At 37.9% G+C, this 26,161-nt stretch overlaps 1 protein-coding gene across 7 annotated transcripts in view; it reads left to right on the top strand.

The window, feature by feature from the left end:
* The window catches only part of LOC125254838 (phospholipid-transporting ATPase IF-like), a 62,062-nt gene extending 38,015 nt beyond the window's left edge, over positions 1-24,047 (top strand). The window contains exons 20-32 of one of the 7 annotated variants that reach the window (XM_048169676.1): positions 415-568; positions 707-809; positions 912-1,057; positions 1,143-1,202; positions 2,213-2,340; positions 4,323-4,461; positions 4,862-4,885; positions 5,258-5,323; positions 5,400-5,503; positions 6,864-7,029; positions 14,032-14,159; positions 19,122-19,255; positions 22,561-24,047. In XM_048169676.1, the coding sequence (XP_048025633.1) occupies positions 415-568; positions 707-809; positions 912-1,057; positions 1,143-1,202; positions 2,213-2,340; positions 4,323-4,461; positions 4,862-4,885; positions 5,258-5,323; positions 5,400-5,503; positions 6,864-7,029; positions 14,032-14,159; positions 19,122-19,224 (1,321 nt within the window). In that variant the 3' untranslated portion in view covers positions 19,225-19,255; positions 22,561-24,047. Of the gene's footprint in view, positions 1-414; positions 569-706; positions 810-911; positions 1,058-1,142; positions 1,203-2,212; positions 2,341-4,322; positions 4,462-4,861; positions 4,886-5,257; positions 5,324-5,399; positions 5,504-6,863; positions 7,030-10,389; positions 10,476-14,031; positions 14,160-19,121 lie in introns of all 7 variants that reach the window. The other 6 variants (XM_048169707.1, XM_048169710.1, XM_048169696.1 and 3 more) reach the window with 6 other exon arrangements.
* The last annotated feature ends 2,114 nt before the right edge of the window (positions 24,048-26,161 follow it).

Genomic DNA, 26,161 nt, shown 5'->3' with positions numbered 1-26,161 from the left:
CACAAAAAATGATCTGATTACTCGATTAATATTCAAAATAATCGACTGGTTACTTGATTACTAAAATAATCATTAGTGACAGCCCTAGTCATTTCACTCATGCTTGACATGATAGTGATGCCATTTCAGAGTAAAACACCTTCCATTTTGAGCTGGTGGGAAAAAAGGACTAAATATGTAGGACTACAGGGCTCGACAGTAAGGACTGTACTCTGAAAAACAATGGAAATTATACTATTTGATTTATTTATAAATTACTTTTTAGGATTGGGCAAGTGAAAAATTTGGCAGGGCAAGTAAAAATGTAAACATTTTAAGAGTTAGAAAAAAAAATAGGACTAATGTGTTGTTGATGGAGAATTGTTTAGCTGGGGTGTTTAAGATGGATGTGATGGTGTGCCTATGTTTGTACAGGATCAAAGAGGATCATGTGATCCAGCATGGGTTAGTGGTAGACGGGGCAAGTCTTTCTCTGGCTCTGCGGGAACATGAGAAACTCTTCATGGAGGTGTGTAAGAACTGCTCGGCGGTGCTCTGCTGCAGAATGGCACCTCTCCAAAAAGCCAAGGTGAGTTACCTTACCCCTTCTTGTGTATGTCTGTTCAGGTTTCAGGCCAGAGGTCTCACACACTAATACGCTAAATTGCCCCACACTGCCCTGTTGTTTTCATAGCGCTGGTGTTAATGGCTCCTGTGTGTTTGTCAGGTGGTGAGACTGTTGAAGACTTCCCCAGAGAAGCCCATTACATTAGCCATCGGAGATGGAGCCAATGATGTCAGCATGATCCAAGAGGCTCACGTTGGTATTGGTAGGTGCCCGAACAGGAAGTCAAAGATGCGGCTTGACCACTTGCAATTCAGATGTTATTACAAGAATTTCAATCAAGCTAACTGAATTAAACTCTATACAGGAATCATGGGCAAAGAAGGAAGACAAGCCGTAAGAAACAGCGACTATGCAATCGCGAGGTTCAAATTCCTCGCCAAATTGCTGCTTGTACATGGCCATTTCTACTACGTTAGAATAGCAACCCTTGTGCAATACTTTTTCTACAAGGTACGTTTTCTCATAGTGGTATAGCCTTTTGTGTTTCTTTGGAGATTTGTGTTCTTATAACGCTCTTTGTTTTGTTATCTTGTAGAATGTGTGCTTTATCACTCCCCAGTTTTTATACCAGTTCTTCTGTTTGTTCTCACAGCAAGTAAGTGTCTCTTGATGTTATGTCATATATCATTGTAGTACATTCCTTAAGTTGTGGTCACATTTGTGGCCAAATTATGTATGAAGCACAGCTCACACAGAAGTCACTTTCAATCTTTCAGATGGTGAAAACTGCAAATCCATGTGATCAATTTACACTCGTTGTGAAACCTGTGTTGGGGAATCTTTCACCCTCTTGCGAAATTCCAGATCGTATAGTTTTCTGTTAAAATGACTGGATTTCGCTTAGGAAAATGTGCAGAACAATAGTAAATGTGATTACATCTTTACTAAGGCAAGCATCATAGCTAGTTACTACTGCTAATAAGTAGGGTTTTATTCAAAGCATGCATTCCTTGGTAATCAACACGTTGTTGTTGCAAGCACTGTGGTCTACTTTACTTAAGAAAGGTCTAAAGCAGTCTCAATTTAAACGGAGAAAAAAAAATCCCATGGATTTGCATTGTAGAAAGGACATATGCCATATGTAGAGACTAAAATATAAAAGAATTGGGATCCTCCCAGAACACCGTAGAGACCACATAGCAGCTCCCTAGGAACTACCTAGGTTACCATATTAAATCAATAACTGCACACAATATCACTTAGGGTGCAGTCACATTTGCTGTTGTTCAGCAAATTTTCGTGAGCAAAATCCAGTAATTTCAATAGGAATACATGGTAATGTGAATTTTGTTTGATGATGAAAAGTTTTCCCATGCAGATTTCACAACAGGTTCAAGTTGCTCATGTGGATTCTCTGTGTGACTCTTGTTGTGTGTGAATTTTTTCTAATGAATAAATGTTGCTCTGTCAAATACATAACATTAAAAGACAACTCAGAACATGCAGACATGTAGATACACCCTAGCATCCACCCACAACAGCTTAGCACAGGGTTTGCATTGGCAAACACCAATCACAGTTTTTTTCTAAAAATGTGAAATTATACTTTGAATGGTTCCTCTTTATAATACACATCATGTCTGACATGCTCTCTTGTTCTCGCAGACTCTTTATGACAGCGTTTATCTGACGCTGTATAATATTTGCTTCACCTCTCTGCCCATACTGGTATACAGTCTGTTTGAACAGCTGGTGCATCCACATGTTCTGCAGAGCAAACCAGCACTTTACAGGTACAACATCAGAACTCAACAGCACACATTACAGATGTCTCTGACACTAGACTAGAGCTGTCAGTAGGACTGAGAAAATTAATCAGGTTTCTTTAGCTTAAATATTACCAAAAATAATACCAAAACACTTTTTTTTTTTTTTTTTTTTTTTTTTCATTTATGGGAAACGATTAGTGAACACTCGATTTTTAAATCATTAGTCCATAAAATGGTGCAATAAGTAAATTTTAACCAAACAGCACTGTCTTGTATTGTTTATTACAAAAAAAAATTGCTCTTAACAAAAATGGTTTTAAAGTAAAGTGCATAAAAATATAAAATCAATTAGATTAAACCTAAGCTTTCAGGGCACTTCCAGTGTTAATTGTTACAGTTTTGCTCAAGCGATAGATTTGAAATTTTTGTCAATATTTCATTGTCATATTCTAGTCAATTGTAATCTGACTTTGATCAGTTTACAGTAGTGGGCCAAAATGATGTTCGGAGGAGATATTTGTTTTCAATGACCCTAAAATAAACCGAATAAACCATCAAAATATGAGGAAAATATATTATATATATTTTAAATATTTTAAATATGAGGGGGAAAAAAAAAAATTTGGTTAAGGTATTTATTTGACAAAATTATTTTATTAAAAAAGGCAAAAACTAAAGCTACAGGTTTTATTTTATAATATGCAAAAAAAAAAAAAAAAGAAAAAAGCATAGAGAAACTACAACATAATCAGTTATTATATTTCATTGGTTCTCTATTGTTTTTGCATGTTCATGATTTCTTTGTATGACAGCCTGGACAAAAATTATGTTGCACAATTTGGCATTTCATTGCGTTATAATCACAAATAAAACAATTGACTCTAAACTATGCAATATGTTTACAAAATCTTTAACATGCACACACACATATAGGCAACATTTTCGTTCAGTTTAAGGGGTCATGACATGAGAAATCAAATTTTCCTTGATCTTTTGGCACGTAAGGGGTCTTTGTATCACTAATAAAAAAGGATGGTAACACTTTATTTTAGGGTCTTTTAACTAGTTGCTTATTAGCGTGCATATTAATAGTATATTGGCTGTTTATTAGTACTTATAAAGCACATATTGATGCCTTATTCTGCATGACCTTATTCTACATTCTTAATCCTACCCAATACCTAAACTTAACAACTACCTTACTAACTATTAATGAGCAGTAAATTAAGAGTTTATTGAGGGAAAGGTTGTAGTTTATAGTTTATATGTGTTCCCTATACTAAAGTGTTACCAAAAGGATTTATATAATTACGCTGTAAAAATACTTTGTTTAAATCCGAGGTGGCATGTGACATCACAGGGGCACAAACATTTGCATACGACATATGCCCCTTCAAACAGAGCGTTCAAGCCAGAGGGCTAAATCAGGACAGAAAAATGCCTTTTATTTTTAAATTATGACATTTTATGATGTAAAAATCATACTAACATTATAAGTGCACCTCAGGAAACATTATAAAATAATTTAAAAAAAATCCACTTCATGACCCCTTTAAGTTGAAGCACTGAAATAACTAAAATCTAAAACTTAATAAAAACTATATACTTATTTTAAAAAATATATGAAAAAACAATTACACAGCAAATCTTAAATTAAAATGAAAAATAAAACTGAATTCAAAATATTAACAAAAAAGGTTAATCAATGATACTAAAATAATATTTAGTAGTTCAATAGTAATATTTAGTTAGTTCAATTTAAACTTACATTTTATTTCAGTTTGTTCTTTATTTCAATTAACGAAAACTAAGTTTTTACTTTAAATTTGGCAATAATAGCACTTAGAAAATGTACCTGCTCTTTTTGTGAAGTAAATAGGGTTGGTTTTAATTGAATGTTGAGTGTAATTTGAGCCTGTTTTTTTTTTTTTTTTTTTTTTTTTTCCACCACCACCACAAATCAATATGTAATATTCTATACATGTAATATTCTTTCCCTTCATCAGAGACATCAGTAAAAATTCCCAGCTGTCCTTCAAAACCTTTTTGTATTGGACCTTCTTGGGCTTCTGCCACGCCTTCGTCTTCTTCTTTGGGTCCTACATCCTGATGGGAGAAGACACCACGCTAATGGGAAACGGACAGGTCGGCATCTCTCCGTCTGTATCTCCGCCTCGTCTCCTGTTCTGTCATTCAAGCTCATGTGTGTTTGTGGCAGTACTATCATTTTGCTAGCATGAAAGTCTTTGAAATCCTCCACAAAGCATTATATATAGATCTCCGAGATGCTATCTGAAATATTTAGCTAGAAGCGCTTAAGATAATGAATGCACTTAGACGATAATAACCGTTACTTAGCCTTAGTGACTATTGATTAACTCCAGCTTACAGACACTAAGCATCAATCCTCAAACTAATTACACCGTTATCTGGCACATTTGTACCATACTGTTAGGTGTCAGTGGATGTTGGCTTTTACTACTTATCCATATTCTCTCTCTTTTTCTGCTTATCTTTTTCTCTTTCCTGCTGTGCATGCTCTCAGATTTTGCGAGCTAACAGGCAACTGGTAAGAGTTGACTGAATTCCAGTTGATGCATGTGTCCTTTCTAATGACCAGCTGTCTCTGTGGTTTGGTTTAGCACTCGCTGCACGAGTGGCTCTGATCTGTATTCTTTTGATATACTGCCATCCTCAATTACGGGGGTGAGTTGCGAAAAGATTTGGAAGCGCTCCCTCACTCGCCTTTTGCATGATAGCAAATGGCTTCCGACAAGCTGGAATCTCCCTCTGATATAAAGCAATCGAGCAGTGTTTATGACATCCTTGATGGAATCGAAACGTTCCAGATATTTAGTTCGTAGAGTCGCACCATACAGCATTAACAACCCAGTGGCATAATCTTTTGATACTATCTTTAAAATGTGTTTCTTTCTTGCAGATGTTCGGAAACTGGACTTTTGGCACTTTAGTATTCACTGTGATGGTTATTACGGTAACGCTGAAGGTAAGTCATGCGTAAATGCCTCATAGATGGGTTTGTAAATGACATGTGAGCTTCATTTGCACCGTTCTCTTCACAGCTGGCCTTAGAGACACATTTCTGGACGTGGATGAATCACTTTGTCACATGGGGCTCCATCGCCTTCTACTTCATCTTCTCCTTGTTTTATGGCGGCATCATTTGGTACTGTATTGCCAGTGTTTTCCCATAATGTCTACAGAAAAACAAGCAGAACACTGCATATGGGTTTCTTCTCATGAAATGGTGGCATTTATTTGTAATTTTGTGCTTTAAAATTTCATTTGAAAAAGTTAATCAATGAACTTTTAAGAAATCATGTTTTCCCTATATCATATCCAAAATGTCATTTCTGGCCCTGTTTACACCTGGTATTAAGATGCGTTTTGGATCACAAATGGATGAGGGAGACATACCTGTTTACACCTGGTGATCTCTTTTGTCCACTTTCAACCCCTTCTGTCCTGATTTCTTCAAGGGGATGGACTATGGGTGGGTTTATGTATGGGGTTTTTCAGATCTTTCAATCTAATGGACAAAGTAAGCTTGCGCAATTTACATATGAATGCTCCAGAGGTGACCGGAAAACATACAGAGAGCATCAGCTTTCGTTTTGCTCTGAGCCGCAAGACCATGACGAACACGGTGAGTACGTCTTAGAAATCAGGAATGGTGAGAGAACATTGTATTTAAAAACCAAACTTGAATCTTCATCTGACAAAATTTAAATCCTGTCTGGCTAGCGCTCTTCTCATAATGTGTATGCATTAGGTCAGTAGGCTTTTGTGGCTGTTAAAACACGTTTGACCACATGAGCATTTCAACTATGAAAGCAATCCAGTCGAATACGTTTTTGACTACCTCTGGAAGTGGCCGAAAGTGGACAAGCTCAAAACTTTTTACACCGGTATTTAGCATCATCCACTTGTGATCCAGTTGACCAAAATGCATCTTAATACCATGTGTAAACAGGGCCATAGGCATTATGGGTCTGTTATAGAGGGAGAATTGAAGCGCTGTGCGCTTACAAAACATTGGCCAAACAGAAAAGTACTGGTGCTGATCATTTAAAAAATGTCAAATATTGGCTGATATATTTTATATTATATCTTACATTTGCTACATTTTTTTAAAATCCTTGCACAGGAATCTAGAACGACTTAAGTTGCTGCTTAAAAGAAGTGTCATAAAATTTGTTTTTGTTTTTTTCCTGTTTTTTGTCCTGTGTGAGAAAATGGAATTCAAGAACAATGTCTAAATTGGTCGTTTTCCCTTCTAAGCTGAATTTATTGAATTGCACTGATTTGCTGGAGATAACCGTTTGCTCTGACATTGTATCCGGTCCCACATGACCAGCAGCAATGTACTCTGGATTTTAGTCAAGATGTTGTGCTCAATATTTGGCTCTGCCTCTGAAACAATTGCCCATTTGCTTATTAGTTGGATATTTGACAGCACTAGTATCATCAAACCCTCTTTGATTTCAACTAACTGGAGTTTAATTGATTTTATTCCACTCTGTTAGGCCATTCCTTCACACACAGGACATGTACTTCGTCTTTGTTCAGCTGCTGTCCAGCGGCTCGGCCTGGTTTGCCATCATTATCATCGTCATCACGTGCCTGTTTCCTGATGTCATCAAGAAAGTCTTTTACAGGCACCTGCACCCAACCAGCACGCAGAAATCTCAGGTGAGTGTCAGATTTCAAACACTCTGAGATGGAGTGAGAGATCAGAGTATTGTCACGCATGTAATTGTGCTATATTTATGCTTTCTAAGTTGACACTGATGAAGTAGTAAAGCATGTGGCTCATGTCACCGCATGAATTCTCACCAGCAGCCCACCTTCACTTGAGCTCACTCACAAACTCACTCAGACATACTGTAACATACTGCATCAGTACAGCACCAGCCTTTTAATATTAAAAAACTTCTGCAGCGGACACTTATGTCTGGACTCTGGAAGTGCAATGCATCTTGTCTGTTTGAATTATGAGAATAAATAATGGCAGATTATAACGTCAAGCTTACTTTCTGTAAACATTTTGGGGAAAAAAAAACTTCCTCACTGACAGAATGTTAAAGTTCCTCATTTAAGTTACATACTAATTCCTCATTTGATTGAGACTATGTTTGTCACAATACTAAAAATTTTAGTAGTCCATACTAGGAATGTGCAAGACTATTTGACTAGTTGATTAAACGATACTGCTGCTGCTAGTCGACTTGAAATAACTTTTTTTTTTTTTTTTTTGCACATTTAATGATTTGTCATGTTAATGTTACATTTTAAAATTATTATATTATTTTGAAAAGTGTATATCTGGAGTGGAAAACAAAATCATTTAATTTTACCTCAGATTTTGCATGCGTTGGTTTTCTCTGTGGTACTCGCGGCGGCTTCAGAGAAATGTTCACTCAGAAGATAAGCAGGTTGAGGGAGTATTTTGAAAGCCTAGACACAACTTTTCTGTTTTCTTCGATGTCATGTCAAACTAGCATATAACAATTAAAGGGATAGTTCACCCAAAAGTGAAAATTTGATGTTTATCTGCTTATCCCCAGGGCATCCAAGATGTAGGTGACTTTGTTTCTTCAGTAGAACACAAATGATGATTTTTAACTGCAACCGCTGCCGTCTGTCAGTCAAATAATGGGAGTGAATGGGAACTTCTACTATAAGAGTAAATAAAACTTGCTTAGACAAGTCCAAATTAAACCCTGCGGCTCGTGACAACACATTGATGTACTAAGACACAAAACGATCGGTTTGTGCGAGAAACCGAACAGTATATAATTTTTTTACCTCTAATACACCACTATGTCCAACTGTGTTCAGCATTCGTTTAGTGAGGTCTCATCGCGCTCTGACAACAGCAGTGATGTCTCACGCATATACTTCAATGAGTGCGAGACATCACTGCCGTTGTCAGAGCGTGATCTAGGGCTGGGCGATATATCGCATGCGATTCTCACGCGCATTTCGTCAGTAAAGCCGGTTCCCTGATTACCGCTAAATCGCCATCACCTGCTTTCAAATGAAGCGCCATTTAACAGACAGAGCCGTAGTTCACTGATAAGCCACGCAAATATCGCGTTCATTATCGAAGGCGATTCATCTGCGATATGAACGTGATATTGCGTGGCTTATCAGTGAACTACGGCTATGTCTGTTAAATGGCGCTTCATTTGAAAGCAGGTGATGGCGATTTAGCGGTAATCAGGGAACCGGCTTTACTGACGAAATGCGCGTGAGAATCGCATGCGATATATCGCCCAGCCCTAGCGTGATCAGACCTCACTAACCGAGTGCTGAACGCAGTTGGACGTAGTGGTGTATTAGAGGTAAAAAATGATATAAATACCGTTCGGTTTCTCGCACAAACCGATCGTTTTGTGTCTTAGGACATCAATGTGTCCTCACGAGCCGCAGGGTTTAATTTGGATTTGTCTAAGCAAGTTTTATTTACTCTTATAGTAGAAGTTCCCATTCACTCCCATTATTTGACTGACAGACGGCAGCGGTTGCAGTTAAAAATCATCATTTATGTTCTACTGAAGAAACAAAGTCACCTAAATCTTGGATGCCCTGGGGATAAGCAGATAAACATCAAATTTGCATTTTTGGGTGAACTATCCCTTTAAGGTTGCTTATAGGCTTGTTATACTACTGGTTATGAGGGCTTACTTCAAGCTTTTCTTTCTCTTCTCAAACCCGAACATGCAAGTTGTTGCTGCCATGGTAACGAAGAACAATACCTTAGCGTGCTGACCGGGGAAATCTGTCTATAATAGACTAGTAGGTTTAATTGGTCCTGCATTGCCTATTGATTCATTTGATTTAAATAAATGTCTAACATTGCTTAAGTGAATGCTTAAGTTTAATATACAGTGATAATGCAAGGCAAGCACATCGCATGTGTCTGACATACTTTTTAGTGGTATTCGGTATGGGATTTGGCTGTTCATAGATTAAGTAGTCTATTTCAAATAGATCGTATATACAGACTGTCTTGGGGGCCCAGAAGTTTAGACTAGTCGGTTGCAAAATTTCCCTTTAAACCTTTATGAAATTAGCCGTTGCGCACATCCCTAGTCCATACCAATTTTGATTTTGTTTGAGATGAGAGCACACCCCTTCATTCTGCGATTTTGCTTATTATTGGGGAAGTATATTGGGGACTTAAAGGCACTAAACTCTCTAACTGTTGTGTATGAGAAATTTCAAATGGCAAACACTCCAAAAGCTGAACAAAACACTGCTACTCATATAAACCAAGCAAGCAGTGCAGATTAGCTAATATATTAGGTTAAAAGTTAAAAATAAACATTTTTGTAATGAAACTATGACTGTAAGTGAAACTGTAAGCTCATAAATTTTAGGTTCAGGGTGAGTCCTAATACCTAGTTGTTTTTAGGTTACTGTTTTGCATAGGACTGTGCTGGTCAGCATGACGACCATCTCACTGCAACGTCGGAGTACCACTGGAAGTTGTATTTCAAACAGGTTTTACGAAAATGAAAGTTCAGTGAAGTTTAAAGCTTTGTTAACAAAATAAATAATGCACATAGCAACCGAATGTTACATCATTAATATGGAAATAGTTAGATTTGTGCCAAATGACAGAGAGAGAAGCCCAAAAATTTGACACAATTTTTGTATTGTCCTGCATTTTTTACAATTTATTTTTTGCCTTTATTTGGATAGGATAGTCTGAAAGGTGACAAAAAAAAGAAGTGGGAGAAAGATTTTTCCTTGTGTCTCGCCCTCTGCCTTTTTTCAAAGGGGGTAAAATGTTTATTTAAGTGAGACAGTAACTGAAGTTGAGCATCTATTGCTGCAGTACGGTTCTGTACCGTCAGCACATGCTGCCCTGCGGATGACACCTGATAGTTTTGAAGTGCATTGTCTCTGCGTCTGCTGCTTGTTTCCTGTTTCCTGTCTTTGTCATTTCTGAATGTGTGTTGTGAGTGGCCTGTAGTGTCTGAGTGTGTATAACTGCACATGTGACTTTTCTTTCTCTTTACTGACCCTCTGTGTGTTCTGTAGATGTACACCAACCGTGTGGCTATAGGTGATGACTTCATCGCACTTCAGCCTCTGTCCAGAGCCAAGAATCAGCTGGGCAAGATTAGGTAGAGTAGGAGAGACACTCTCACACTGCATGCGGTGGAAAAACTAACAAGCACTCAAAGATAACCGAGAGAGGAGAGTGAAATAAACCACAGATGTGCTTTCACTCTGCATGTATAACCCGTACCTGAAAGTGCATGTAGGTCAGATTTAAACCAGACGTGGCCGTGTTTGGAGATGTTTCCTCGTGCAGCATGGGCTTGAGCTCACTGCTCTTTGTACACCAGCTTATGAAATCTTTTTCTCTAAAAAAAAAAATTGTTTACCTGGACTGCATGCTCCCAAAACGATTATTTTATTTTTATTTTTTTTTGTCTCTACCAACGAGCAGAGAAATGATCTCCAGTCCGGCTACAGCAAGACATCAATAAAAATGCTTACTTTAAATCTGAATTTGACGGTGTGGAAATTCAGCAAACATTTTTCAGACCTTAAAATTGACCAGACAAAACCCACCAACTTCTGTTGTTGGGTTTCTAAACCCACACTTTGTTTCAAAACCTAGTGACCTGTCTTCCTGTCTACTTCATTCTAAGGCAGCATCCTACACTCTTAAAAACAAATGTTCCAAAAGTGGCTTTTCGACGCAATATAGAAGCAGCGATATGGCTATATAGAACTATTTTGGGTTCCAAAGAGCCTTTCAGTGAACATTTCTAAAAAAAAAACGTAGTGTGAAGAACATTTTAATAATCTAAAGAACTTTTTGTGGAATAGAAAAGTTCCATAGATGTTAATCCCAGGACACATCAAGCTGATGATCGGCCGTAGGGCAACGTCAAACCATTTTTAAGCCGTCTGGGGTTTTTTGGGCCGATTCAGCATGTAGTCAGGAGAGAGAGAGAACTCTTGATTGGCTGTTCAGTTTAGTGAACAAGTCAAAGCACGAGAATAATGGCAAAAGAGTGAGCAAACAAGTCATGGCGGTACAGACAGAAGGCTGTTCTAATTTTACGTCATGTACCTGAGTGTTCCTGGGTGAATGTTTAATATTAACACGAGTCGGCCATATTTCTCTTGGTGTGTTCACGTGCAGTTTTTTTTGCCCCGACACGAGGCGACAACACAGTCGGCTTTTATCAGTGCTAGTTCTTTGGTGTCTGTTTGGTGTGTCCCTACCCTTAAACGTTCTTCATGGAACCAGATGCCAGTAAGGAAACTTTATTCAACTATGTCAATAAGAGTGTAACTGAAATGGAAGCTTCAAAGTAACTGATCTGGAACATATTCCAGAACATAGTCTCATGTAGAGTACAAAAGCAAGTAGGCTCACAATTCTTTTCACAGGGTTTCCGCGGGGTCTTAAAAAGTCTTAAAAAGTCTAAAATTCTGAACTTTAAATTTAAGGCCTTAAAAAGTCTTAAAAACGGCCAGATTTTCATCCGAGGTCTTAAATTTCATTTAGTCAGGTCTTAAATTTTTTTACCCATTTCCAGAAACGCTACCTGCTGAAAGTTATTACAAAGTAGCAAAAAAGTAGCGAGTCGTAGTTCTTTCTGGTGTATATTGGTGTTGGTATACGCGGTGATACAACTACAAATCCCGTGATAAATGCAATACCTGCCCGCGAAATACGTCTGCGTCTCCTCAGAGTTTGTTAAAGTTCGGCTACGTGTGGAAAATGGGAAAGTGTACTTTCAACGAGACATGGCTAGATCACAGCGATTTCTGCTGTTGGTTACAAGCGGTACCCAGCTCCAGGTACGAGGCTCACTGCAAACTTTGCAAAAACAAAAAAAAAATCAGTTAGAGAGTCTGGGTGTGAAGCGGTGTAAAGGCGCTGGAGTCACACGCCAGAGCGGAGAAACACAAGCTAGCCGCAAAATCCCTTCAGCGGACTCGGCCAATTAGCCTCACCACTGCCGTCGTCCTCCTCAATGCCTGGTTCCTCCGGTCTCCAGCGCAATATCATCACAGCTCCGTCGAACAACCTTCGGGGTACTTTTGGAGCGACTGACACATCAAAAGCCGAGGTGATTTGTATACTACACACGGTGACTAAACAAACACTAACGTTACTCATTTAATAGCAACAGTGAGATTAGCGATCTCTTCCAAGTGATGTTCCCTGATTCAGTAATCGCGAAGCCGTTCTCTTGCGGGCCCAACAAGATCGCTTATGGCGAGATTTGGATTGGGGGAGTTTATAAAGAGGGAATTGATTCGTACTCTTACCGGGCCGTATGTCGTAACGTTCAATGAAAGCCAAAATCAGACCACCAGGACCATTGTTCTGGAACAATGGAATTGTTAAGTCGAGGTACCTGGGCTCACAGTTCATGGGACAGTGCGGGACACACACACACACACACACACACACACACACATACATATATCAGATAATCCATGTTAGATAGATACTCTAATTATCCCGAGGTAAGTATCTATCTATGTAAAATGGATTATCTGGTGTGAGTGTGTGTGTGTGTGTGTGTGTGTGTGTGTGTGTGTGCGCTACATTGGTTGTTACATGGGTTGGAGTAGCCTGTTCAATCTTTATTAGGCTATTAATATGCTGTTTTGTAATGTAAATAAATATGAGATGAAATCTATTCTATTTGAGGGCAAGTTTGTTTTAGCCTATTTTCATTTTGGGCCTAAGGTTTTGGGCATTTGGCACATTGATGTGTGTGGAAGGTTACTAATGTGATTGCTTTATCTGTAAATTAAATTAATGCTTTTTCAATGACTGAATTCATTGAAATAAAATGATTTTTTCAGAATTTCTTTGATTTGAATATTTTTTGGTAATGCGTCGTGTAGGTCTTAAATTTCAATCTTTATGGTCTTAAAATGTCTTAAAAAGGTCTTAAATTTGACTTACTGAAACCTGCATAAACCCTGTTTTCAGTACAGTGTAATGTTAGCATGTTGCTAATACATAAAGTTGTGGCCACATTTACCATTGCAAGAATATCACCTGATGGACTTGAATAGATTTCCCTTTGTGAATTTCATGTCAGGTGCAAGTTTGGTAAACTTCGACTCATAAATTTGCAACAACCAACCAATAGCAAGACTCTTGGTTTGGCAGTAATATTTTTGTGGGTGGAAATTCGTAATTTAGGAACAAAGCAAAAATGATGGTCCACAATGGATGAAGTACTGATTCTGGCGATGTCTACTCAACCATTTTTGCATAAACCTGCACTTCAAAATTATAAAATGATCCATAAAAAGGAGACTGGGAAGCAGTTATTTAGGGTTGGTTTGTTTGCTAGACAGCAGAATAGCTTTGGATGTATATTTTGTCATTTATTCCCATATCATTCACCGTATTCAACACAATGCATTCTTGGATTGCTTTCTTTGCAAGGAATATGGGATGCTGCCTTAAAATTTGGTCAAAAGTTTCTTTTGGAACAGCCGTCCAATCGTTAGAGTGCCCGGATGCCTTAAAATGTTATCTGCATAAGCAGATCACTAGGTTTTGCAACAGAGCCTTCAACTTCAGAAGAAGTGTTTTCTTGCGGTAGACCTGAAGCTGTTTCATGCTCGTTCACCTTTCTTCTGTTTTCATCCATTTGGGAGACTTACCGCGTTGTTTTGTTCTTCCAGATGGAAGAGGATAAGGTTTCAGTCAGCTCAGAATATGACACTGCTGAAATCGGGAGCAGAGGGGAGGACAATCGGCCACTGATCGCTGCTTTTCCTCCACCTCTGGTGCAGCCCCACCCTTCCCCTAGGTAGTTCTCTACCCCCTTTCAGGCCTACGTCTGTGTGTGTACAGAATGGGACCGCCATGACCCAATCATCCTGTCACGTGACACTAGTTCTACCTGTGATGTAACCAGGAGCGAGGGTTGCTCTGGGTGGCACTTAACGCTGGCATGAGTCTTAGATCTTTGACCGTTACATTACCATCCATTCGCTGGAGTCTCAGCTGGACTAATCTAATCTTCGTCTCAAGTGCCTTATGTATGCATGTCTTCATAATCATCTTTATTTTTCCCCTCTCTCATTGTGATATTGCTTTTGTATTAGTATGACGTCAGTATTTTTTAAAAAGCCATCACTCTTTTGTATTTTCATCAACTTTGATTGAATGAGCTGCTGTTTTTTCCATCATAAATGAACAGTTACTGACCGCTATGTGTGATTCACTAATGGTTGTTAGTAATGCTTATGCATTTCTTTATAATTATAATAGCATGTTTTTATCATATTATGGCCATGTATACACTGCAGGCAAATATGGTTGTCACTCTAGAGTTTTTAGTAATTTACTCCTGAAAAATTGTGGTAGTGACAATTAAACTTATTTTTTAAAACTTAACTACTTAATTAAATGCATATGCAGTTTACCAAACTGGTTTTTAATGCATTGTTAGGGCTGTGATTTAACAAGTATTTTGATAATCATTTAATATGTTGATTATTTCTTTCATTAATCAGAAGGAACAAAAAAAATGTATATTTAATTTTTAAAAAATTGAGACAAACATTTCTGTCAAAGCAACGTACAGGGCAAAATAATAACTAATATTCATAGTTACAATAATGTTCATTGAAAGCACTTAATAAAAAGCATTCTCATGTTCAACTTTTGGTTGTGCACTTTTCCCACAACAGCTCATTCTGTATCCTCCACTGTTTTCCAGATGTGCTTTGTCCATATAAATGCATCACTCGCTCCTTTAAAGTCCCGTGACTAGAAATGTTTTCCATGCACAGATGTGATAAATCAATAATCAAATTGTTGATTTATTTTCATTATTGATTTTATTGATTAGTTGTTGCAGCTTTATTTAAGTGTCCCCTTTTATTTTGGTCACCAAAACAAATTATTTTACCAACTTTTTTGGTTTACAGTTCAGAAGTGACTACTCTATTCAGTACACACAGTAAAAGATTTGGCGATTCACTCGCATTTTCAAACCTTGAGCTTCTACTTCAAACCGAAGTTTCACATCAGTTTGATTTGACTATTTGAAAGTAGTTTTCTCGATTTAGGTATGTAGTGTTCAATTAAGCTATGGTTGAGACCAAGAACTCAACCATTTGATACAGTAAGTGAGCCCTTGTACAGTTTCATATGACTCTCTTGCCTCTTGCCTCAGATACTCAACAGATTAATGTGATTTATTAAAATAATTTATTTGTAGCTGAAATGAAATGACAGCAGCGTCGTTTTTAATTTGGTGGTTAGTCATACCCTCCAGCTATTATTGGACAGGTTCTGCTTTTGATTAGAACTGCTTGTTATTTACAATTACAGGACACGGTTAAAGTCACACTGCATTTAATCTTTCAGCAACTTCCTGCTAATATTGACTTTTAGCAGAACTGCCAAGGTCGATGTCGTAATAGCTAAATCTTTAACCCAGAATATGGTCAAACACAGGCTAACAAGAAACATCAGGGAAACATGGACTGTATTTCTGCCATGGCTGAATGTGTTGATTACTTGTCGGCCATTATAGTTCACAATATTTGTTAGCTAGGTCAATCATCAAACATTTCGTCTAGAAATAAGTGCGCATATACCTAAGCTTCTCGTTTATGCATTAGTCAACAAACACATTTGTCTCAAGACTGCTAATTCTGCAAGGCATGCTAAAGAGGGTCAAGAGGGATTTAATGTTAATATTTGTAATTTGCATAATGCCTAGTCAGGTTGCCTGAGAGAGATCAAAGAATTGACTTCCTCAATTCTGGCTGCATACACTCTTTTTCCTCCTTGGATGGTTTTTGAGTGCATCTGATTGGGAATCTGATTTGAATAAAGACTTGTTGGAGTGCTCAGGCTGTAATTTAACATGCAGGTCTTTAGCGTCGTCTTCAGTAATTGAGTATTGAGTAAAGGAGTTAAATGGAACTGTAATTTCTGTCCAGGGCAGAGGCCAAGGATGTCTGTGTTTCTGAAGAGACTGCATCATTCTTTTTTTTTTTTTTTTTTTTGGTCATTCATTGTTTCATTTCAGACCTCTCATGTATATGTATAACCATACACTGCATTTATGTTTTGAGTTCAGTGTTTCAAGCTATGCCTCCTATTATTGGGATGACCAGATGTCCTGTATTTGAGGTTCTGTTCAGGTGTTATTTAAACATAACACCTGATAATATTATTTTAACATGCAACATTTTAACTTTCCTCAAATAGTGTACAAATTGGTGCACCATTACTTTTTTTCATTTAAAGTAATAAAACCACAAATGCCAACTATTATATTACACAAGACGCAAAGATCTTAATGGTCTTGACCTACTCAAGTTCTCTGACATAATGTATTGAACTGACATTTGATTCATTGTTCAAAAAACAAAAAGTTAGTGTAAGAAATATGATCAAACTAATATTTACCGAAAAATTTAAAAAGGTTGATATAAGGTTATGACTACAAACTACTAGGGGTGGAACGATATATCGCAGTACGATATTTCGCGATGCAAAAATGTTATGATATGTATCGCAGAGTGATGTTGATACTTTTACGATATGACGGCAGTCTAATCTTATTGGTTGAGCTGCCGACGTGACCTACTCCGCAACATGGAAGTGGCAGTGAGAGAAGCCGGGTTGTCACCGCATATTAAGGGTGTGTCTCAATCAGCTCTCTAGTTCAGTAAGTGTTTTGTGCACACATCGAATCTTGCACATAGAATCTTGTAAGCAGGTTTAAACATTTCTCGCATCAGTCTCTTGCTTGGTCACATGAGAAAAGTCGTGGCGTTCTTTCACCGCAGTGCCACAGCAACAGCTGTGCTCACAGAAAAGCAATAGATGCTTGCGATGCTTTACTTTAAGAAGTTCCGCTGGGCCGTTCACTTAATGCGTCTTTTCCGCATGCAAGTCAGTTATTTCAAATGTAGTCATGCGGCAGGTGCGCTCATAATTCTCAACTTTTCAGAATGCCGCAAGCGCACCGCAGGTCATGTGACAAGAACCAACCGATCAGCTATGCACTTTCCGTAACAAAACATCAAAATCTCAGCGAACAGCTGATCAAAGCTGTACAGGGTGGTTTTCTCCATAAATATATCTAGTAGTAAAGCTAATGCAAGGGCTAGAAATCATTTTATCCATTTTATCCTCTTGGAGAGCGCAGTTCATGGTTGCATAGAAACGACCGATGCCACGGGAGCGCAAGCGCTTTGTAAAGGAGGAGAAGTGGTGCGGCCGCGATATGTGAACTGTCCCTTAGGATTCTTAATTCTAAGTTCATGTTCATTTTAACACTTTTTTTTTCAGTGACAGACCTATTCAGCTGTTAATTTGAATACAGAAGGTTTTTATTAAACCTTGAAATGTGATCTTGTATGTACAACAAGGAAAATTATTGAAATTTGTTAATGTTTTTTAAATAAATGTTATTTGAATTTCAGTTTCATTTTCTTCAAAATATCGTGATACGTATCGTATCGTGAACATCCGTATCGTATCGTGACCTGAGCATATCGTTACACCCCTACAAACTACAAACCAAACTTTGGCTTTATTTAGCTGAAAATAATAAATAATGAAATGAAAATAATGAAAATAATCCACAACAAATTTCATTATCTGTAATTGAGGTCTATATATTGCTTCTCAGTCGCATCATTTTACACCCAAGGTGTGCTTCAGTTTTTACCATAGACTGTAAAACAAAAAAGATGGAAGTTGTGAATGAAGCCAAAATATCCTACGAATGGCTGTTGGCATCTTGACGTAGCATCAAGCCTGCACAGTAGTGATCCAGATGTGGAGCCGCGGTATCAAGGTCCCACCCATACTCCCACAGACTCCAATCACAAGCACAGCTATCAATCATGATGTTACTCTGTTTTTATAGCATCAAATAAATAACTAATACCAAACTTATTAGAAAAACGGCCACTTGAACATACATAAGAACTACCTAAATTGTCAGAAACCATCTTTGACAAAAAAAATTTGTAAGTGTAATTAGATTTTTTTAGTTTGGCTTACATCCCATTCAATTACATGGAGACTGCGGGACCTATTATGACCTATAATGCAGCCAGCCACCAAGGGGTGATCGAAATGTTTTGTCTTCACTTTTCAGGATGTGTGCAGCACATAAGCTAAGTTATGTATAAAATGCGAGTGACATATTTCGTCATCATTTTAGTATGCGCATATTGTACATGCTCAACTTGATTTTCTTAACCGTGCATACTAGCTTGTGCTCTTTTCTTTTTTTTTTTTTTTGTGCTTAATTAGTTGACCACAAGGTGGCAACACTAAGCTGTTTTGTTGTATCACTGTCGAAAAAGAAATGAAAGACAGAACAACAAACTACTGGAAAAGCACCAACAAGCTATCAAGTGAAGTATACTTTGAATGGCTACGTGTTCTTCAGTATGCATCTGCTGCGTACTGAAGTATACTTTGGACTATGGACAAAGCTGTTTAATGCATACAAAAAGACATACAATGAAGAAAATCACCACAAGCAATTACAAAATAAAGAGTGATGCCCATTTTAAACACCTTAAGTTTCAAGCCCAATTTTGTGCCCTGTTTGTGAAAGTGCTGTTGTAAAATGTAAGACAGAGTCTCCAATATGACAAAATTAAGACATCTAGTCATTACCCATTATGGATGTCAATGAGCAAATGATATATTTGTTAGAAACTGTTTGGTTTCATGCTTTTCATCTCTTTCGTGTTCTGGCTCACCTCTCTCTTTCTTTTTCCAGTTTATTGAGGCCTACCAGGGCATCGGATGCGTGGACTCCATGTGCTGTTTCTCAGAGGGGCAAAACGCCTGCTCACGGCTGGGCCGGCTGGTGGAGCGAATAATGGGCCGATGCGACCCCGCTCGGGCCACAAGGTGCGACCTCTCTCTCTCTAGTCTCTGCTGTAAGCACATCTCCTACAAGCTGGAGCACGATGAGCCATCAGCACTGGACGAGTGAGGGCTGCCACCGCACTCAAAGCATTCCCTAATGATTACAGTATAGAATTTAAGACAGAAACGGGTGCATTCATTTGCCTTTAATGTAACAAAGTTTAGCTAGAAGTTCAAGAGAGCTTTGTCACCTGGGAGGCTCCAGGTACGTACGTATACATGAAGACATAGAAAATTGTCATGGAGTAACTTTGAGTCTGCTCTGCCATTGTCTTCGTCTTTCATCGTCTTTACCTTCTTTCGAGGTGCGTCCTTCTTTGCTGGTGTCGCTTTTCGTGTCTTCTCTATGTAGCAGATAAATGTTCTCTGCTGAAGATTCACCATAAATTTTGTGCCTCATACGAGTCCATAATCGCTGAAGCCATCTCGTCATCCTTGTTCTCAGACATCACACCCAGTTATTAGCAAGGCAAACGTTTATAGCGCCAATTTATGCAAGTATGTGCTTGTCGAATGTTGGACTATATGACTTGATCCATGTCATTACGTGTTCTGAGACGTTGCATCCCTGTTCAAGTGTTTTATTCTGCGTCTTAGTCTTTGCCTTGCGTGTGTTCCTCTCCGTGGAGGGGTTTGTGATGGCATGCGACTGTAATGCACTCCTAAGCCTCAGCTTTCAGTGTAACCGTTTTGACTGTCTGTATCCGCACTTTGAGAAGCAGGGCGCTTCTGAAGCTACTCCACAGTGGTGAAATGAGTACACGGAGACCTGGTCTCACTAAATTTAAGATTCCTGTTCCAGTTTTACTGCTAGAACACTGCCACTGAAGAGCAGGGTACTAGTGAAGACCTCTGCTCTGACTGGCCGATGGTAGCCACGGTCAACAGCTACCGCTGTTGTGATCGGCTCATTTATTGCAAAGACAAAATCAACAAGGGACCATATCATGATTGAGTGAGACACTGGTAACTGTAGTCTCCAAGAGGATTCTTGAATTGCTTTTGTTATTTTAAACTTGAAGCCTTACGGAAGTCAAATCCGTCTGTCTAACTGCATGGAGGCAGCATTTCATATCCAGTGTGTTAAGTGGTCGGTGAATGCCAGAGTGTGTGTTCTACCTAGACAGTTTACTCTGCTTTGTCGTTTACCCTATTTTTCCATCTCCGTCTTGTCTATCTCAAATGAAGCATCTAAACAATTATACATTGTTGCATTTATCAATGATCTGTACTGCTTTTCTTACTTTTGTCTTCAGACCAGCGGTTCTCAACTGGTTGGTCACGGTGTGTCCAAAACTGGGTCATATGTTGTGTAAATTTGTAATAGGAACAATAAACATTTCCCATATCGTTGGAGTTTATGGCTTTGTGAGCCGCACTCCATGTAGCACTAATTGCGCTTCAGACAATCTGAGTTTGAGTCCCGGTTCATAGACATTTACTGATCTCGTCTCCCACTTTGCTTCCTGCCAATTCTCTATACAGCCATGTCACAATACAGGCAAAAATGGCAAAAATAAATTTTAAAACACACTTCACATTTCTTTTTTGTCAACCAATCAGATGAGGACTTCGAAACTCCTGAAGTGTTTTCAAATTTGTGTGCCATAATGCATCGGATGTTCAGCCAACGGTCTGTGGGCATGACGTCTGATGCATTATGGCACACAAATTGAAAACACAGGAGTTTCGAAGTTGTCATCTGGTTGGTTGAAAGATGCTGTGATGCCAAACCCCCTTATGGAAAAAACAAGCTGTTGTGTTTACAACTGTGACAATGAGCACTTATCAGGATCTAAATGCTGGATTTTTGAAATTGTGTGAAGTATATAAAGTTTGTGGCATAGACTCTTTAAAATACATCCAAGTGTTTTACACACCGTTCTGTTATTGAAGGGACATTGGCGTCATTTCAAGCATTTTCAAGCCCCTAAACATGAAGCGGAACAAAACAAATTTTGATTGGCTGCTTTACATGTCAGTCAGACGGCCTCTTGGGCATTCCTTGGCCAGTGAAAGCCCAGACCTTCTGCCGTCAGCCTGAAGGTCTGGTTACGCAAGAGTAGGCAGACGCCAGCATGCCCTCATCCACCAAAACAAGCAATGTTTCTTTACCCTTGCGCAGCTTTGTTCAATGTGTTTTTGTATGATTTTGTATGACACTTGGGTCAAACCAGTTGAGAACCACTGCTTTAGACAATGAAAGAGATTGTTTACTATTGTATGAAGTCAGTAAGCCACATTTACCGTGAATATACATTTAATCAAATAAATGCAAACACACACTCTAATTTAAACTTTTTACCTCTTCAAGATCTTAAAACGGTTGTCTTCATCTGCAACATATGAAGATGGTACATTTAATTTGCCCTCTACTACTTTCTTACATGTAATCCAAAGATAATTGCATTACTGTAGCTATCGGTGTATTCTTGATCTTATATAGCATGGACCTATATAATATGGCTGTTCTTTAAGGGGATTAGTCCTTTTGATAAAGACAATGCCCTCTGGTGTTCAAGAGTAGCAGGTATGGCGTTGGAGGAATACAGCTTTGGAGCGGCTTCGATCCTCAAGGGCTGCTTAATTCCGCTCTATTTACAAATATAATATAAATTTTATAGTAAACCTATATACACATATTTTTCTACAAGCAATAGATTTATGTTATGAATTAGTTTCTATATTTACTTATATGCTGTAAATAATCTTTGTTTCATATATAGGTATCATACCCTACATATAATGCCTAGGAAAAGGTTAATACTTTCATAAGAATGTAATCTATGTAAATGTCAAGGCTGTGGAAGGATGTTGTGTTTATATTTGTTTATTGTCTTATTAACCATGCACATTAACCCATCCTGCACTAACATGTCCTCATCCATTTCTCCATTGGCTGTGACTCTTGTCTGCTGCATACTGATCTTCATGCACTAAGAGTTAATTTAAAGAGAGATTTAGAAATATACTCTTGCAACCTAATAATTAATAACTCATTTACACAATAGCAAGACAGTAAACTTAATCATGGATCCTAACAGGATACAAATAAAGAGCTAAAGTTAGATATTCCTCAGTGATTGTTTGAGTTACACAAGGTGTCAATTTGAAGTAAATTTTAATAATTTTTAAACCATCATTTTGAAACTAATCTTACAAGCATTTTGGACATTTTAATCTAACAGGATGGATTTTCTTTTAGTTTTTTAAGTGAGACAAATCAAGTAATTCCAAACTATCCACACTGTCCCCCTCATTGTTCGCAATTTCCTTGATACTTCCAGATCTTGGAGCGACTCTGACACCTTCTTCTCCAATGACCGGAGCATCCTGACGCTCTCACCCATGGAGGTCTCTCATTGCTAATGCACCAGCCCAAAAAGGAAAATGCCGGCCTACCCTTTACCCCTTCCCCCTGCCCTTGTCCAATCACCAGCCAGACTTTCACAGATGTCACACTTTAAAAGCTCTGTTAATCAGAGTGTCATGTCATATGTGTTCAGCAACAAAGGATACGCAGCAGTTCCTCCAAAAACCAAAGGATGTGTCTGACTTGAAAGTTTCCGCTGCTCGTAAACCATGGAACTGTACAAAAAGGGCCACCATCTTTCCTGAGGAAAATGAGGGGGTCTGTTTGAAGCCATAATTTCCTCTTTTAATTGCCTGATTTTCAAGGTATTAAATGTGAGCGCAGTGTAGCTCTAGCTCACAAACCTGTAGCCTCCTACCCTAAGATGCCTACCTGTACACCCAGACTGTCTTGGTTTGTACAGATTATCTTGATGCATGAATGTTGCGGAGTTTTTGATGGAAACCTCGCATATCGTTCTTGAACTCAATCACTTTAACCTCCATCAGTCATGTGCCTGCATATTATTTCTCGTTTCCTCTGTCTTGCACATGCTAAATTGTCATTTCTAACTATTGTCATCAGTTCATTTATCATTGTTGCTGTGTTCCTTGTTTTTCTGCTTTTGTTGCTAACCACTTGTCAAAGCTGTTTAATTATTTTGTTTTGTGTGTATGCGTGTGTGTATTTAATCGTATAAGAGGGCATAGTCTGATATTCATCCTACATGCACCGTGGGTTATTGTAAAGCCGGAGCATTGAGACAACCGTTTTAAACTTGCTTAGATCAACTATATTGAAGTTTATGATATCAGACTGCATGCTACACTTTGGTCATTCTGTCTCAATAACCCTGTAACAGAGGCCTAAGTGAACTGGACGATAAAAATGCTCCATTTTTGAGGAGTCTAGTCTTGGGATTTCTCTTTATTTTTGCTGCAAAGGGCGAGACAGTTTGAAATCTGGTGCCGTGACCCGGGTGGCAGTTGGAGAATCAGATTTTATGATGGAGTACAGTTACGTTTTGAATTGTGAATTACTCTATTTTGGTACTTCTCTTTAGTTTTTATTTGTATATCACTTCACACATCAATGTTCAAACCCGCATCCTGACCGCTGATCATAACTGTTTCAAATCTTGCGTTGAAATCCAGCGGCTGAATTGTGTTGCTATATAATGTGTTTTCATGAATTATATAGCAATGCAGTATGCCATTTGTTACTTAGAGACATTAGCAATAAGACTCAATCTAGACTGGACATACCTGTTCTAGCTGTGATGTCAATCATCCATGTTGCGGTTTTATCTTTTTTTTGTGTAAACATATGTTCTTCTAATTGTACTCTCCTTACAGTGAATATGATTATTTGCCGATGTTTATGAAAGTTCTATTTACAGAATAAATACATTTGTAAAATCTAGTGTTTTGTTATTATTCCACATTACAGTTTTTGTGCAATTTCACAATGCAGTAGACTTTTAGATTGTTTAGATTTGTGAAAATTTATTTTATTTTATAAGACAATGAAGAAATTTTGCCAACCTATTTGGCCAGATTACACTCAAATATTTTTCGAAGTTTTAAAGATTACTGGAGTATGTTTTACAAGCAAATGCAATTTCAGTCTTTCTACTTCAAAATTGAATTTACTTCAATGTTACTTGCCGTTTCTTTGTAATTATGAAATTTCTGACTGCAAATTGTTTCAAATTAAATCCTACACCATTTTTTGTTCAGTGTAAGTGTGAACCCTATTAACAGTGGCAAGAGGGTGCAACACTCAAGAGACATCTCTGTGCTAAGCAGTTTTTACAATTATTTTCAAGTAGGGCTCTGGCAACACAAATGTTTGAAACTACTCTTTAAACTTGTACACCAAGCATAAAGTGATCATAGTTTTCTCCATATACTTCAGTGGTTTGGTTTTATTGAAATGCAAATACTTGCAAATATGTTGAATAGGATATGGCACACAAGTCCACAGTCATCAGTCAACCAAGCTTTTCAGATGGTGGATATCCAGGAAATTGGGGTCAACAAACCCGTCTTTATCTACCAAACAATGACATCATGGTTCCAAAAAAACCCCACAGGGATTAAACATTACAGGTGACAGCACATACTCAGAGAGACCAGTCTGAAAAATAAATGTTTTCTTAGATAATAGTTTATAACCTTCATTTAAGAGGAAACTTCCCAAACCAAACTGTAAAACTAGAAGAAATTTGAATCTGAAATATCAGAACTCAGAAATAATTGGTAGCGCTTCCATAAAATATTGTAATGAGCAGTATTTTCTGATAAATTTGCAGGTTTAAACCATCTTATCATTCTTAATCTGATATGTAATAGTAAATACTTTCCAAAGAGTTTTAAGACAGAGTATAACAATATGAGGACACAGTACTGTGTCATTAAATGTGTCATTAATTTGCATAAAATGTATATGAGGGCTGCATATTGCCAACTGCCTTACAATATAATACCTAATGTGAAGTCATTTGTGATGCATCATTTGAAAACCAACAAGAAATAGTACTCCATCCAGGCACTTCTGACATATTTTCAATGACCTATTATTTGGGACTCAATAGCCATGTTTCCACTCTCAGGCCAAAAGCGAGCATGCTAGTCCGTGCCAGTCACGTTTAATCCTGATCTTGCATACAATTGGTGCTGCGTACGAAATCAAATACATCCCTATATAGTAGGAGAAGGAGTAAAACCAGAAGAGTAGTACAGTTTGTCTGAATACATAGTATTTAAAAAAAAACCAGGTGGTAAAAAGTACCTTGATGACTTTGGCTATGTTCAGACTGCAGGCAAATTTCAGGCAGACTGTCCACACTTAATTGCAAGTGATCAAATAAGATTTGTGCCCATTTATAATGATCCTTAAACTGACTGAAACGCTAAAATCTCTCAAACATCCCTGCTTTATATTTTGATTTGAATCTAAAAACACCTCCATACTGTGCGTCCCATTTGCCACTTCTGCAAAAGAAATGTTAAATTTAATATTGCATCTAATCTGGTTGACATTTCTCTGTGAGATTCACCCATCCACTCTCCAGGCCTTGCCATTGAAAATCTATTTAAGGATTGTTATGCTGAAATCCTTCACTGTGATCAATGGAATCTCATTAGTGCTCATATATAATGCAGGCGAACCGTTTCTATTTCAAGAAATGATCTTTCAGTTTTGATATGTAGAAGAAGGATTGTGTGAACCGTCTATTAAGAACCACATTGATCATGCATGCATTCTTATTCATGTAAATTGTAAATCTGATCAAAGCAATTTTTTACAGGATACTAACAACTTCAGTCACTTAATCATGATTAATTTGCACAATCTTGACCCCTGACCTAAACAAAACCACCGATTTATTTGAATATTACTAAAGCACTGAATAATTCTTGAAAATGTAAAAGCAATATGAAGGGGTTTTTATTCTAACTCTGAGATTTAAGTTGTTGTGGAGGAGAGGAAATGAGTCATTTATGTAAATATTATGGTGATTCACAGAATGC

Source organism: Megalobrama amblycephala, linkage group LG2, assembly GCF_018812025.1.
Source record: "Megalobrama amblycephala isolate DHTTF-2021 linkage group LG2, ASM1881202v1, whole genome shotgun sequence".
NCBI classification, from domain to species: Eukaryota; Metazoa; Chordata; class Actinopteri; order Cypriniformes; family Xenocyprididae; genus Megalobrama; species Megalobrama amblycephala.
Note: the sequence above shows the minus strand (reverse complement) of the source record. Positions and strands in the feature narration are given on the sequence as shown.